The 15438-nt window shown below is 39.1% G+C and overlaps 1 protein-coding gene, 1 long non-coding RNA gene and 1 pseudogene across 2 annotated transcripts; 1 reads left to right on the top strand and 2 right to left on the bottom strand.

The window, feature by feature from the left end:
• Nucleotides 1–6161: 6161 nt before the first annotated feature.
• Nucleotides 6162–8157, top strand: LOC104444044. Its single transcript, XM_039313282.1, has 6 exons — nucleotides 6162–6269; nucleotides 6602–6836; nucleotides 6982–7056; nucleotides 7158–7232; nucleotides 7606–7703; nucleotides 7911–8157. Exons 1-5 carry the CDS (start codon nucleotides 6162–6164, stop codon nucleotides 7629–7631), a joined length of 519 nt encoding a protein of 172 aa, XP_039169216.1. The 3' UTR covers nucleotides 7632–7703; nucleotides 7911–8157.
• Nucleotides 8158–12463: 4306 nt separating this feature from the next.
• Nucleotides 12464–13653, bottom strand: LOC120286077. Its single transcript, XR_005550835.1, has 3 exons — nucleotides 13532–13653; nucleotides 13370–13455; nucleotides 12464–12538 (listed from the first exon to the last, which is right to left on the bottom strand). It is a non-coding gene; the product is annotated as an uncharacterized LOC120286077 (long non-coding RNA).
• Nucleotides 13654–13766: 113 nt separating this feature from the next.
• Nucleotides 13767–14949, bottom strand: LOC104443872 (annotated as a pseudogene).
• Between the last annotated feature and the right edge of the window lie 489 nt (nucleotides 14950–15438).

Below are 15438 nucleotides of genomic sequence, written 5' to 3'. Positions count from 1 at the left end.
TCGTGCTGAATTGATTTAATTCGGATTTTAAGATTTTATTCCTAAATTAATCAATTTTGGTAATTGATTGGAAATTAACCGAGCGTCGGTTTACAGCGCCAAAAGTATGTTATGGCCTATTGAAAATGGTGGGACTTATGAAAAGTAAATTTGTTATATTTTGGCTATTTTATCAGATATGATAGAATGTGAGAAAGAATGCCATACTACGTCGGCTCGATGGCTAAGGATGTCATCTCGGAGAAAGACGTCATATTTTGTTGGTTCAGTGATTCGATATATCACCTTGGAGAAAGCACGTGGGCTCGGTGACTAAGTATGTTAACCTGGAGAATGCATGTGGGCTTGGTGATTAGGTAGGTCATCTTGGAGAATGCACGTGGGCTCGGTGACTAAGTACGTTAACCTGGAAAATGCACGTGGGCTCGATGACTAGATATACCATATTGAATAATGCACGTGGGTTCGATGAATAGATATACCATCTTAGAGAGTAGATAATATTGAATGTACTAACTAGGGAAGGGTCGTGGTGACATGTAATCGACTAAGTCGATTGATCGATAGTTCGATCTGATTGATGTGATGTGATATGATCGTGTATATTTGATATATATATTGACTTACAGGAAGGAACTAAGGCCAAGGTAAATCCTTTGACTCGTGTTGTGTTTAAGTAGCCTCTAAAGTGTATTGGCTTTCTAATCAAGTCTTAGGGGGTAGAACTCGCTGAGACATTATCTCACTGGTTATTGTATAACCATTTTCAGGTCCTTAGATGGCGTTGGTGAAGGATCAGAGGCCCGAAGAGTAGAAAGTGAAGCCTGAAGAAATGACAGTCTTGTTTGACTAGCTAGTCATAGGACAAGCCTCTTTTGCTGGAAATTGATTCCTTTCTGTAGACTTCGTTTTAGGAACTTGTGGCTTAGAACTTGACTTAACAAATCGACTTGTATATATTTGCACTATGATTTGCAATGTATATAAGTGTGAGTTGAAATTTGAAGTCCTACTTTCCTATCCCATTTGCTTGATTGTTTGGGGATTTTATATGCTTCCGCATGCATATTAAAATGAAAGGGTCGGCGATGTGTCTTGGGCTTCGTTATTTAATCGACCAAGGTGAGGGATGGATGCGTGCCCGAGGATTGGGGCGTGACAGATTTTGCTTGTCGTAATGACGAGTTAGCAAGATCGTTCTACCGGTCATTCCTCAACTCTTGAAGTTTTGAGCAGTAGAGGTAAACGAATTTACCAAAAAAGATCATTCTCTACAATGAACATTATGAAGAATTGACGTCTTCAGAGGGGTTGGGATCTTGACCCAATCATCTTCACTTAACCCTTAGGGGTTTCTATCCTTTGTTCCTGCTCGGTCGTCTCCAGCTCGGATGTTTTTGGGCTTCGTTTTCAGCTTTGCGCCTTTCCCCTCTCGGTTTCCCAGGCGTCCATGGAGGTCTGGTGGCTGATTCTGGTGGCTAGGCTGTGTCTGTTTTTTGCGCTCTTTCTGTCCTTGCCTCTTGAGGCTTTTGCGCGGCTCCCTTCCACTCTTTTGTTCGCATTTAGAGTGTAAGTTTTGGTGCCGTTTGTGTACATTTGTCCAAAGCTTATCAATATATTCTTACCTTTACCCAAAAAAAAAAAAAACATTATGAAGAATTGTCTACGCATGCAATTGAGGAAAGGATTGGTTGATGAACAATTTGTTTGGTTGCTTTCAATTTGAGAAAGACGTATTCGATCATATTGAAAAAATGAGACAACTAAGCAATGCATCGAAAACACGAAGAAAAGACAAGGATGATTAGAAACAGTAGGTGTCGCTTCTTTCAATATTTTTCGGAGTGTATTCTGCAATCTGTGCTCTTAAGTCACGCCCGAGAAGGTACATGTACGTTCTTGTGCGCATGCAAGTCGGCAAGATAGAAGTCTGTAGACGGATCTTTGCTTCTAGTCACACCGCGCTTGGTGCACACAAATCTTTGCATGATAGAAGTTGTGGCCGATCAATATGAATCATGTACTCTATCGGGTGATGGCGACAAGCAAATAAATCAATTGCACATGCCGATTTCAGTTTTGCGTTGGCCTGGTTGCTACTCACTAGCGCATTTCGTCAAACATCTGAGGACCACTGCCTCAGCGTCTTCGGAGAGGCGTCGGATCCGCTCTGCCTCCTCTCACACGCCCTTCGCCCTCGGCTTGTCCCCTCACCGGGCGCTCGGGAAGAACTTCGCAGTCTTCCAATGCCGCAAGTCGCAAAAGTCGCAAGTTCTCTCTCGACAGCGAGAGAAACAACAGATTTTTCCGTCGATTAAAGCCCACTAGGATGGTAGGGAGAATGAAAGTAACGAATGGGGCAAATTACAGAATGGATGAATTAGATAATGTAAGTGTGAGCTTCCAAACTGCCACGCCCAACAGCCGAAAAGAAAGAGTCCAATTTCCAATTCGTATTGTTATATTTCTAGAAATAGCCCCTGATTTTCAAATGATGATGGTACGTGGAACCGGGAAAAAACCATCAAAAAACTCTAAATTATGTTCACTCTTACATATTTACTTTAATTTTTTTTGACAAAATCCAAAACTTATACCTATATAACATATTTATCCTAAATTTATATTGGTGTAACACATTTACCCCCGGCTTTTTACTATGACACAAAAATTCAAAATTGATATATTTGTGACAAATTTACCATTTGTTAGTTTTTATTAAATTAGACTAATATTACGAGAAATTGCAAACTAGTAAAACTCTAAACCGGTTGTCATGTGTCACCAACTCAGCAATTTGATTGTAAATTTAATAAACACTAATGGGGAGTAAATTTTTCGTATGTGTAATAGTTTCCGGTTTTCTGTGATCCAAAAATTGGTTTAAGGTAAATTTATTACAAGTGTATACGTTTGGAGTTTTTGGTGGTGTAAACTCTATTTTATACGATTAAAAAATATCTATAATGAATAACAAAAATATATTTTCACATAAAGGAGTCCGTTAGATGAGTTAGTCGGATTGGTTTTTGATTAAGTTGAAAATGATCCAACGATTTTAATCCGTTTTGACCCATTTTAGTATAGTATAAATATACCAATCCAACCCATTTAAATCCGTCCACACAATTTGGGAAGTCAAAGCTCCATGCCGCGATAGTTGCACGTCCTTCATTTGAATATCCTTGCAGCAGACACTTCATTACATGCAAACACTTCACCTTCAATTTGGAAGCCACATACCGGCAATCGAAGCTAGATTTTTTTAGTAGGCATTTCAACCGGGAATAAGTATATCAGCGGTACCATGACTTTTGTATGGCGTATATTTTGATGTTGAAACTTACCAAATATGCGTGTGAGAGTCATGGGAAAGAAGAAATCTCGCATTGAATTTCTAGAGAAATATAAAAGAAAAATGAAAAAAAAAAAAAAAACAATTGATGATTCCTACTTGGCACATAACAATGAATTTAGGCTCTATTTATTAAAAATAATTTGTGTTCGTTGGAACAAAATTTTCTATTCTTTTGTTTCGGAGAACGAAAAAAGAATAAAAACGTGTTTGGTAAAACTTTTATTCCTAGGAATAAAAAATGGGTTAATATCCTAAAAAACCCCAAACCGGTACACTTGTGACAAATTTACCCCAAACTATTTTTTTGACCACCAAAAACTCCAAACTGGTATATTTTTGACAAATTTACCCCAAACTGGTACACTTGTGACAAATTTACCCTTCGTTAGTTTTCGTTAAATTTTAATTAAGTTAAATGATACATGACAATTGACTGGTATACTAATTTGAGATTTTATATTTCGTTTGTCAAAGTTTACAATTTTTGTGATTTTTTTGTGGTATTAATCCAATTTAGCGAAGGGTATAATTGTCACAAATTCACCAGTTTGGGGTTTTTTTATGATCGAATAAATTAGTTCGGGATAAATTTGTCATAAATGTACAAGTTTATGGTTTTTTATGGTCAGTCAGGGTAAATTTATCACAAGTATACCAGTTTGGGGTTTTTTATGGTAAAAAAAATAGTTTGGGGTAAATTTGTCACATGTGTACAAGTTTAGGGTTTTTCAGGGTAAAAATCTAGTTTTTTGTTCTTGGAAGTAGATTTGAAATAGAAATAAGAAGTAAAAAAAAAAGTAACTTCCTATTCCCGAGAACAATTTTTATAATCAATTTTTTCACCCTTCTTTTTTTTCTTCTCTTTCTTTTCTTCTTCTCTTCTTCTTCCTTTTGCTGGTCCACCGGTCTTCAACATGGGCCTCACGGCCACCCGCCGCCTAGGTAGCACCGACATGCGACACGACACGACACGACACGTGACACGCCATTTCTCAAAAGTAGAGAATTCCGACATGTTCCGACACGTTAAATATTAAATAAATATTTTTATATATACATGATTTACTTATTATATTTAAATTAATTTATTCAAATTCATAAATAAAAAAACAATAAAAAAGAGCCTATAATAAATCTATACTAATAACATTAATAAATTTATTCATAAAAAATTGAAAAGACTTTTTTTTTTTACTTTGACAAAAGTTATCGATGAAATAAATAACTAATGAAAGATTATAGTCAAAATAAATTTATATCTTTCTATGATGATCAAAATTTATCATTATTTAATATCTAGTGCTTTTATTTTTTGAAATAACTTTTTAACTTGTCTATTTATTTATTTTTTAGCCTTATCATGTATTAATAAAGTTATTCAATGTTTCATATTTCTTTTAGGATTTAAATGGGTCCCACCCATTTATTTCAGCACACGTTTTCTTCCCCTACCCCCACCCCCACCCCCACCCACCCTTGCGCCTGTCACTTCCCTGCAGAAGACCGACACGCGACACGCGACACGACACGACACGACACGTGACATGCCATTTCTCAAAAAGTAGAGAATTCCGACACGTTTCGACACGTTAAATATTAAATAAATATTTTTATATATACATGATTACTTATTATATTTAAATTAATTTATTCAAATTCATAAATAAAAAAACAATAAAAAAAGAGCCTATAATAAATCTATACTAATAACATTAATAAATTTATTCATAAAAAATTGAAAAGACTTTTTTTACTTTAACAAAAGTTATCGATGAAATAAATAACTAATGAAAGATTATAGCCAAAATAAATTTATATTTTTCTATGATGGTCAAAATTTATCATTATTTAATATCTAGTGCTTTTATTTTTGAAATAACTTTTTAATTTGTCTATTTATTTATTTTTTAGCCTTATCATGTATTAATAAAGTTATTCAATGTTTCATATTTCTTTTTAGGATTTAAATGGGTCCCACCCATTTATTTCAGCACACGTTTTCTTCCCCACCCCCACCCACCCCTGCGCCTGTCACTTCCCCTGCACCTGCCCCTGTCGCTTCTCCTGCACGAGGCTTGCAGGCTTTCTTTCCCTGCACGAGGCTTTCTTTCCCCAGAAGCCGTCGACGCCTCGTCTCTCTCCTTTCTCTTCTCCCTAAAAACAGCCCAAAGGGCAAAACCCTAGCAATCACCTTTGCTCGGTCTGACGTCTCCACCTCTCTCGCCGCCGCCTCGCCTCCGTTCTTCCCTTTGCCGTCGAAGCCTCGCGTCCAGCCCTCCATCGCGGTGTTGCGGTTTTTCATCTCGGCGTTGCAGTCAGCTGTCGCAGCCGATCAAGACGATCAAGAAGGCTTCTCGGCGTAGTCGACGGTCGCAGCCTTCTCCAGCGGTTGCAGTCGGTGGTCGCAGCCCTCCCTCGCGTGAGCGACGGCTCCCTCACCCTTGCCTCCACCCTCCGTCACCTTCTTCCTTCGCACCTGCAAATCCGCCATCCGGACACGCTCCGACGCGCGTGTCGGAAAGAGTTGACCACGTGTCGGAAACTCTGACAACATGTCCGAACGTGTCCGAGCGTGTCGGACACGTGTCCAACACGACACGGAGGCCTTTTGAACGTGTCCGTGCTACCTAGCCTGCCAGACGAGAACTAAAAACCTTAAAGTGCTTGGAGACCGTCTTAGCGGTCTTAAGCTCGTTTCCCGCTACAACATTTCAGCTCTCGAAAGCGGTATCACTTCACTCGCAGCTCTCCGAAATCCCTAGAAATTCTTCTTCTTCTTCATGCTGCAAATGCAGGAACCGCCATGGATGAGGCTCCGACGAAATGGAACGTCACCTTCACGAAGCACCTCAAGCAGAATCGCAAGCTCTACCGCGACGGCTTCCTCTCTCTCCACTCCTCCTCCGCCAAGGTACGTTTCCTCTCTCTCGCTCACTACTCATCTCTACCATTGATGTCCAGCTCAACTCGATCGGCGAATTTAGTTACCTTCGATTGGGCTCGGACACGATTTGGTTTTGATCGGCTAGCAGTCCGTGTCGAAACTGCAGTGGCAATCGATTCCCTGAATTCAGCTTGCTCGATCAGGCTAGATAGCAACGGCTCGATGCTGCTAAGGATTTCGATTTTGACCGTCCTCGCGGATTGTTCTGTTCTGCGGTTTTGGTCGTTGTGCTCCCCGCGATTGAGCTTGTTCTGAGTGGATTAGGCCATGCCGTGATTGATGATCGGATTTTTTGATAGGTAATGCTGTATGACGACGGCGACCAGCTGTTGGAATGCAAGATCTTGAAGAATGACGAAGTTGTTTGCTCCGGTGAGACGCTGACGTTCAATGCTTATTTGGTTGATGTTGGAGAGCCTGAAGGAGGGCAAAAGCCTCTTGATGATACTTATGCTCGCAGCCGAGAAAATAAAGTTCCTAAGCGAACAAATCTACTTCACAGAAACAAGTTCTTCAACGTATCTGATTGTGCTGGTACTGTCTGTTCTTACATATTTGTCTTTCTTAATGCTGGTGTTTCCATTGGTTTGAAAATCGATGACTTGTGCCCGTATGTTTGCAATGTTGTGCCCATCATCTACCTGTATTATCGTATAATCGACTTGGCTTTCTTTTCAAGGAGATGAGAAGACCATAGTGGAGAAGCATAAACAGCAGACGATCAGCCTAAGCCCATCGCAGAAGATTATTAGAGGTTGGCGATGAATTTCTACATAATCTAATTCTCTCTTAATTGCAAGTAAATGCTGGGTACAAAACTTAGCACGCTTGTTCTTTTGCTTTTTTGATTTTCAGAATTCAAGAAGAATGAAATGAACAAGTACGGCATATTGCAGGTGAGTCCGAACTCAAGGACATCAAGTACGACAGGTGAGTTTGGACTTTTACTGACTCCTCTATGCCCATGCCAGGCCGTGTCTTTCTCTTGATGTATCTCCTGGATTGTGAATCTGTTCTTGATTTTCTCTGGGTGTATAATTTCTGCATGTTGTTACACTACATGCGGCATCCATTCAAAAAATATTTACTCAAATTTGATGCTTTGTATATCAAATCTTCTCAGTCACAGTGGTATTATGTTCACATATTTAAAATGCTTCTCTTGAAGAACATTGGGGCTTCCTAGCATATTTCCAGGCTTTCCCTCAGAAAACTGGTCTCTATATTCTCTATGTAGTTACATTCATAAGTTTGTTATTGTTGTCTTAGCACTGCAGTTGACGTGATATTCTTTTTGATATAGATTGGCATGTCTTGTATACAACATAATTAACTCAAAAGTCGAAGAAATATCATGATGGCTTCTTGCATTGTACAAGCAGTGGATCTATCACTCGGCAGGTCAAGCTCTACAGTCTACATCTCTACTGATCATTAACCTTAGATAATACCAGCTATCTTGTTGCTGAATCATATTTCAGGTCTTCCTTCCTTAATTAGTTAGTTTTCTTCTTCATGGTGTATACCTTTCTCCACAGATTAGTGAAATTTTTTTTATCAGGATAAACATGGCTCAGATCATTGAAACCCTTTTGGGACCTTTATCAGGTTTTCTTGTATGATATGAGCTGGAAACTTTTAGATAGTAGGTTCCTGAACAAAGCTGAAGAAGTAAGCCCTGGGGAGATGATGGAATTTCCTGGTCATTTCGTTGAAGTTGGCAATCGAGAAGCAAACCATGAATCTTTGAGGGAACTAAATCTAAATGCAAGTGGAAACAGCTTCAGTTCTCTTCACAAATTATATATGCAAAAGCAGCAGCGTAATGTTACTACCGTTAAATCTGCCGTAAAAGGTACCCTGGAATAGAGTTCAATTTGATTTGTTAGCTGGTGTTCTATAAATAGCTGTTTTTCTCCTGTTGATTCTTTCTTTGGAGGTAATTTGCCTTACCTCCTCTCCTAAAGTCTTGAACTGTCAATTGATTGTCAACATTTTCTCCCTGATTGTTTATGTTCCCATCGATCCTATCATTCAGCTGCTCTGCAAATTTATGTAACTAAGGGATGCTCCATACTCACCAAACTGATATTTTAACACAATGTTATTCGGAGCTTTACAGACACAAATTCATGGGATGTTTATGATCGTGGGACGATTTCCACAAATTGTGGAACTTGCAGATGCCAAGAGTCAGTTCATTGTTTTTATAAGTAGTTAACACTTTCTTCATTGACCAAATATAGAGAGATCACAATTGAAAATCATCTCTGTTATTTATATCATCTCCTCCTTTTCTGTTAAGGAGTGAGATTCCCTTCTCTTCATGTTTTGCATGATCTACGATAATGACCTGATTCTGATTGTGATGCACTGAAACATGTATTCATTAGTACTCTTTCAGAAGAAAAAAATGGCCAGATGCATCAGAATGGGGCAAAGGGGAGTATATTAGATGCTGGAAAATCAGGCGTAACAGGTCAGATTTTGCTTGGATGCGTATTCAGTTTGCTAGGAGTGTTTGCTGGTTGCCTTGTATCTACCTCTGTTGCATGTTCTTATGTGATTATGAACTCACATTTTTTATCTTGGTGAAATCAAAGTTGCCCGTTAGGAAACTTTCGCACTTGTCATAGGCAAAACTCTATACTGCTTAATGAGATGGATTTTTGAAATTCCTTAGATATGACAGATAACTCACTTGAGTTAAAATGGAAAAAATGTAGAGTAGATAGAAGTTTTTCCAAATTGAAAACCATGTATAAAGGTTCCGGTTTTGTGCTTCAGAGGTGGTCTAAGGTTGTCCTTTCACTTGGAAAATTCACAATTTACCTTGTCAGGTTATGTCCTTGATATTTTCCTAGCTCTAGCATCATGCTCTAAGTATTGAAAAATGAGTCCCATTTAAGAGAACCCCATGCAAAAGAGGAGGGCATATGGGCTAAGTTACATGGATTCCTCAGTGTATTCCTTCATGGTTTTTACATTTTCTATTGAAGTTTTCATTAACGAGCTGGTTGCTCGTTCTACTTCCCGATAGATTTTCTAATAAAGTTTTCATTAACGAGCTGGTAGCCAGTTATGGTCTTGATATTACTTTGTATTTACTGCCTCCTTTTAGCTTGAGGTTACTGAAATAATGAAATCAATAACAGGTCCACTATTGTCCTTCAGCCATTTTTGACACCCATGAGCATGTGAATGTTCTTTTGTGGGCTATGTGCTCCCACTGTTTTGTATTATTCTGAGCATGTCCTCCTTGGAGATTGACATTTTCCTGTCATGTAGAATGGCAGGTTTTGTAGACAACACAAGTAACTCAAAAGGCCAAGAAATACTATGATGGTTTTCTGCAGCTTGAAATTCACGGATCCCTAAGGAGGCAGGTCATTTCGAGGCACTTTCACGGATGTTTCCATTAAGCCACTGTTTTTACACTAATTCAAGTGCATTTCATTACCCAAAAAAGTTCAAAGGCCTTTTTATAGGTCCTGGAATCACTTTTCTGCTAATTGTTTTCTTCCCCTTGGATCATTCAGGTCACACTGTATGATGCTAGTAGGAAAATCTTGGTGAATAAATTTCTTAAAAGAGATGAAGTGTTGGGAACTGGGAAATCTCTGATATTCGATTCTCACTTGGTTGATATTGGGGTATTGGGGAGCATGTGGTAAAAGAAAAGGGGCCAATGGGTTTGAATGATCGTGAACCATGTCGCGCTGCCAGAGAAATGAGGACAGACCATGGGGAGGTGGATGGTGCTAAAGTTGATCAATCAATCTTGGGAGGTTTGCAGCATTATTGATTCATCCAATGCTATTTAGATGTTTCAATAACTTCATTGTAGATGTAGTTTCCCTTGATGCATCCTGTTTGACTAGCTATGTCCTAGTGAAGTACTAAGGAGGTTATTTGGGTGGATCTGTGGGTGCTAAGATACAATTGGAAATAAATATGTTGAAAGAACATGTTAAAAGAAAGTTGCTACCTCCCTAACCAAGTAAGGGCACTTATATGAGGAGGATTGTACACCTGATATGGTCACCTCAAGATGATTCAGAATTGGAACATCTAATTCTTTCTTTCATAGATATTAATTCTATGTGCCTCAATTCTTTGATGCCTAATGCTTGACCTTTGGATATTACAGTACCCTGGCATAAACATGGAGACAAAACTTCGGGGAAGGTTCATCCAGCGAGAGATTCGGATTCAAACAGTGGAATGTCTGGTATGAAAAGCACAGATTCCATCAGAAGAGTTTCTGAGACCAAGCCTCTACGTGATGGTGATTACTCTATGGAGAAATTTCTATATGTTAGAATTATCTTCTGCCTTTTGATGTTACCATCTTTCGCATGTGTAGTTAGATTTAGGCACAATGAAAATAATTTTATATTATTCAGGTGCGTCAAGTAATTTACAGCAAGCTTTGTAAAGCCCGCAAATCGATAGATTGTTTCATGGACCTGCTCTAGAAAGAGAATGTCATCAATTAAGCTTGGGATTGGTTCTATTGATTTTGATGCATCACTCACTTCATTTTGCATAACTTTGAAAGTTAATTCTCACGTTTATTGGAGGAACCTATGTGTGTTACTACAGCATGCAAATGATCTCTTGTAATCAAATCGATGCAGCCTGTCAAATACTATCTGTACTCTGAAAACCATTAGATCAAGTTGCCATTGCTGAAAATTCATATGAAAGGAAGGCAACTTTTGCTTCCCTAACGAAGGAGCTTCAGGATCCAGATAAGTTTTGTGATGGAGCTCAAAGACAAAGAGCGCCAGCTGCTGAGCTAGCTTCGGTAGAGAATGTGGACACTGGAAATCTGACTGATACTACCAACAATGAAAAGTTACCTGGTCTAAAGAAGTCTAAAGGTTGGTTTAGTGCAATCTCACCCACTTCAGCATTCTTTTATTTTTAGTGTTAGCTTTGTTGCAATATATGTTTTGTCATCTGACATTGTAAAATATCATCAGAATTAGCCTCTGAATTCAATGAATCTTACTTGACGGGGGACTTTGCAATTGGCAACTCACAGGTATTTCACAGCTACTTGTCCTGCTCTATTTTCAGTAATCGATTCTTTCAGCTCTATTTTGACCCGTCTGTGGCAAGATTGTGACTTTAAGGATCTGGAAATTCCATCAGAACTAAATGAGTTTTGATGTTTGATGTAACTCTTTTGTCCAAACTACTGGACAAGCTGAATTAAATTAACAGCAGGTAGCAACTGCTTGCAGGGAATGTTCAAACTAGATGCATGAGGACCTGCTTGAATTCTCTAATGCATCCCAGTCCAAAATCTAGTTCTTTATTTACCTTGACGACATTCTCAATTTCACTGAGCTTTGTATGACTAGCATGTACATCTGCTGCAATTAACGTTTGCAGCCTTCTCATGGGCAACTGACCCCAAGTGCTGCAGCGACAATCTTGTTTCTGAAGCATCGCTTTCATGCGGTTCTCACAGTGATGCTAGTGATAAAAGAATGGACCCTGAAGGAGACAGAGATCAATTGAAAGTGAAGGCTGAGTGTCCCAGTTTTGATCTTGGATTTTGAACCATATCCATTGCTCAATCAACAATATTTCTACTGTCAAGCATCTGGATGGAGTGCGCAAGAATCTTCTGCCTGTCACACATGAAATCTGTTCAGTGGAGCTCCTGTTTTTATGTGGAACCTTCTAGTGCCAAATTCATTTGCAGCTGTCTGATCTGAAACGTTTTTAGTTATACGACATAATCAAATGTATTTCCAGTGATCTTCAATAATATTCAGGTACACTTTTGATGCGCAGAAACTCATATATGGGTCTATCCGGTTTCCTTTATCCCCTGTTCTTAGTTCTCGTCCAGGAACTTGTACAACTTGCTGTCCTTTCTTGACTTCCGCATGCTAAGCAAGGCCTTGAAGAGACTTTTGTTTTGGCTGGAATATAGCTCAATATCGGTTCTTCTGTTCCTCTCGACATGAGTAGACATTGAAGTGGATCTTCGGGGTTCCGATGGGTACTGGATGTTCATGTGGGCATATAAGAGACTCGGCATAAGAGGTCATGTCCGCAAGACATGTCCAACAAAAAATAAAGCTTAATAGCTAAGCTGCACTGAATTTCGTTGATGCTTACTCGTTTTTTGACGTTAGAAGGGTTTGGAGATGTGGATTTCTCGGCCAGAGAACTTGAACGCGTGAGTTGAAATAGAAAGGGGGAGGTGCGTTTTTCTGGTTAGAAAAAGTGCGGCTTGCATTAGTAGCTTGTCTGACTACATGATATATGATACAATCATAGGGAATGAAATCATGATGTAAACGCTATGTATGGTAATCTGGAGCGGGTAAGAACATTAGGAGTGTCAAAAAAAAAAAAATTTCGCTCACTTGAGTGTTACATTAGAGTAAAATCAATTATTTGAGTGTCAATTCTAGCAAATCATTATACATGGAATTTATTAATTTTTTTGAATTTTTTTAAATTGTGTTTTTATTTTTTTTGTCACGAGGGTCACCATGACCCTCATTGGCTGCGAAACCCTTGCCCTCAGGTGTGAAGTCCTGGGCGAGGTCACGAGAGCCCTCGCCAGCTATGGGCAACGTCACCAGTGGCGGATGAGGACGTGATGCCCTCGCGTAGGGCCTTCACAACAAGGGTGAGGCGGCCCTCACCTAGATCTAGCCACGAAGGCCCTAGGCGAGGGCCCTCGTAGCCTCGCCAGCACAGTGGCTAGTGAGGCCTTGGCGACCTCGCCTAGGGCCTTCACGGCCAAGGGCGAGGATTTTGCAGCTAGTGACTCTTGCTTTCCCAAAATAAAAAACGCAAAATTTTTTTTTTTTTTAAAATTATCCATGTCAGCACTGGCAAAGTCACATCAGACGACCAACATCTATGTCAAATTTTTTGGGAGATAAATAGAAATTGGTACTCAAATGATTGATTTTTTTAAATTTGTGGCATTGAAGTGAGCGAAAATATAGTTTTGGCACTCAGGTAATCACGTACGAAAGTTTGGGCACTCTTAATTCTCTTACCCCCAATTTGGAGTATTCAATACCGACCTGCTTTTTTGTTGGACAAGGTACTTGCGAATGAAAAGGGGCCCGTTCGGGAGGATTGTGGAAATTGTGTTGCCAAATGCCGTCTCCTGCATCAGGGTTCCGTTGTCAGCATCAGGTCTTTCCGGAGCTAGGATGATTAGCACAAATTCAGTCAAAAGTTACCTGACGATTGATGCAGAAGTCTATATTTCTCGGATATACTTCTTTGGAAAGAAAAAAAAAGTTATTAGTACGTCAGTAGTAGCATTTGATATTCTGCTTTTTGATGGAATAAGTTGAACACTTGCAAATGATGAGCGAGAGGACAGCTACTGCTATGACTCAAGAACTTTTTACATCTAATAGGTCAATCTTGTTCCGTGCAATGTGCATAGTGGTAGCTAAACTAGAAAAAGAGTCATACATGTTCACCTGCTGATATTTGGCCATTTACCTCATTTGTCACGCAATATCGCAGATTTTTGTTGTCTCCACCATCTTTAGCTTTTGAAACAGAAAGAAAGTTCTTAAGCATGAACCAACTTCGATCTTTTCGTCTTAATAAACCAATGACAAATCTTGTGAAGGGAAGCATACCTGTTAAGATATATCGCATGAGGTGCTTCGGAGTTCTTATCGCTAGTGACTGTTGAGATAGGTTTTCATGGTCTATGAACATCTCACACATTTGTCATCTCTAAAACACAAAAATAGGGCTGAAGATTATATTTGTTATCAGTGATAAATGAGTCAACGATACGAGAGATAGTTGTTCTCTATGCCATTTTCCATATTATTGTTGAAGCAAGATATATTATGCTATTTAGAATATATTTTTCTTTGCCAATTAGTTTGTTACAATGTAATATAATCCGGCAAGTCATGTAGTTAATTTGGAGTAATTTCATGGTATCAAAAACTTAAGTTGCAATTTATTAGACCCTGCACATGGTAGATCATAGGGTGTGCGAGCCCTTCTCATTCTTAATGCTATAATACAAGGAAAACCTAATTATATGGCACACCTGTTGAACACATGAGAATCTAAACTCAATTGCAGAAGCTTCCCCAATCTTGTCATCCAAGAGACAATTGACCTTATAAGTCATGGAGCCCAAGTGATCCACAGTGTTGATGAAAGATTTAGTTGCATAATCTTTGAGCGTGTTCACCACTCTACAGTATTGACAAGGTCAACAAAGAGATGCGCAACGTAAATAAATGCTCAAGCCGGTACACTATGATGAATTGAAAACCTATGCATCTCACATTTCTTTGTGATCTTGTCCGTTGTAAGATAATTCAAAATATTCAGCTGCTGAGTATAACTGCTTCCTAAGATCCTTCAGGTCCTGATTAGAGAAAAGCTTATGATTAGCTTGCAAGACAAATCCAAACCCTTTCACCCTGAAATACGAACATGATGTAAACTAGATCATGAGGAATTTGATCATCTAATAGGCGAAAAAAAATAGAGGAACATCAATCGAATTTTAAGGTAAACCCAGAAAAAGTAACTAGTAGTTATGTACCTTCAGGCTATCCGAAAAGATCAAACTCTCTTTCATGGAGAGCTCATCATAATGCGAAGCTCCTTCCTTGAGGGGAGGAAAATGAAGGAGGTGACTGGCAAGCATCCATCATACCAAAGTTCAGAGTATTTTCACCTGTTATAATGAAGATGAAGCAATCAGATTCAACTTCACACCCTTGGGCACTGACTATCATTATCCATTTCCACGACATATTTTCTTCTTCTTGACGTTCTTTCCCTATTCTTATCTCGACCATTTCCTTCCAACAAAGCCGAGGCTAAAATCCTGAGATATTGCAATGCTCACAGAGTTCTCCATGTGCTGACGACAACAGTTATTGCCAACGGAAGCATTTCTTCTTGTTTTGTCAATTCACGGATCACACAGAGCATTGCCAAACCGCAGGTCCAAAAAGAACCAGATAAAAAATCTCAGCAGGAGAGCAAAAAGCATATGCGAAGAATATGAAGCTGACATTACCTCCTTTTTATCTACTGCAACACAGTCCCAAGCCTCCTTTAAGCTCCTTAACATTCTCTGATAAGGAAAAGCAAA

This window comes from Eucalyptus grandis, chromosome 5 (genome assembly GCF_016545825.1).
Source record: "Eucalyptus grandis isolate ANBG69807.140 chromosome 5, ASM1654582v1, whole genome shotgun sequence".
NCBI classification, from domain to species: Eukaryota; Viridiplantae; Streptophyta; class Magnoliopsida; order Myrtales; family Myrtaceae; genus Eucalyptus; species Eucalyptus grandis.
Note: the sequence above shows the minus strand (reverse complement) of the source record. Positions and strands in the feature narration are given on the sequence as shown.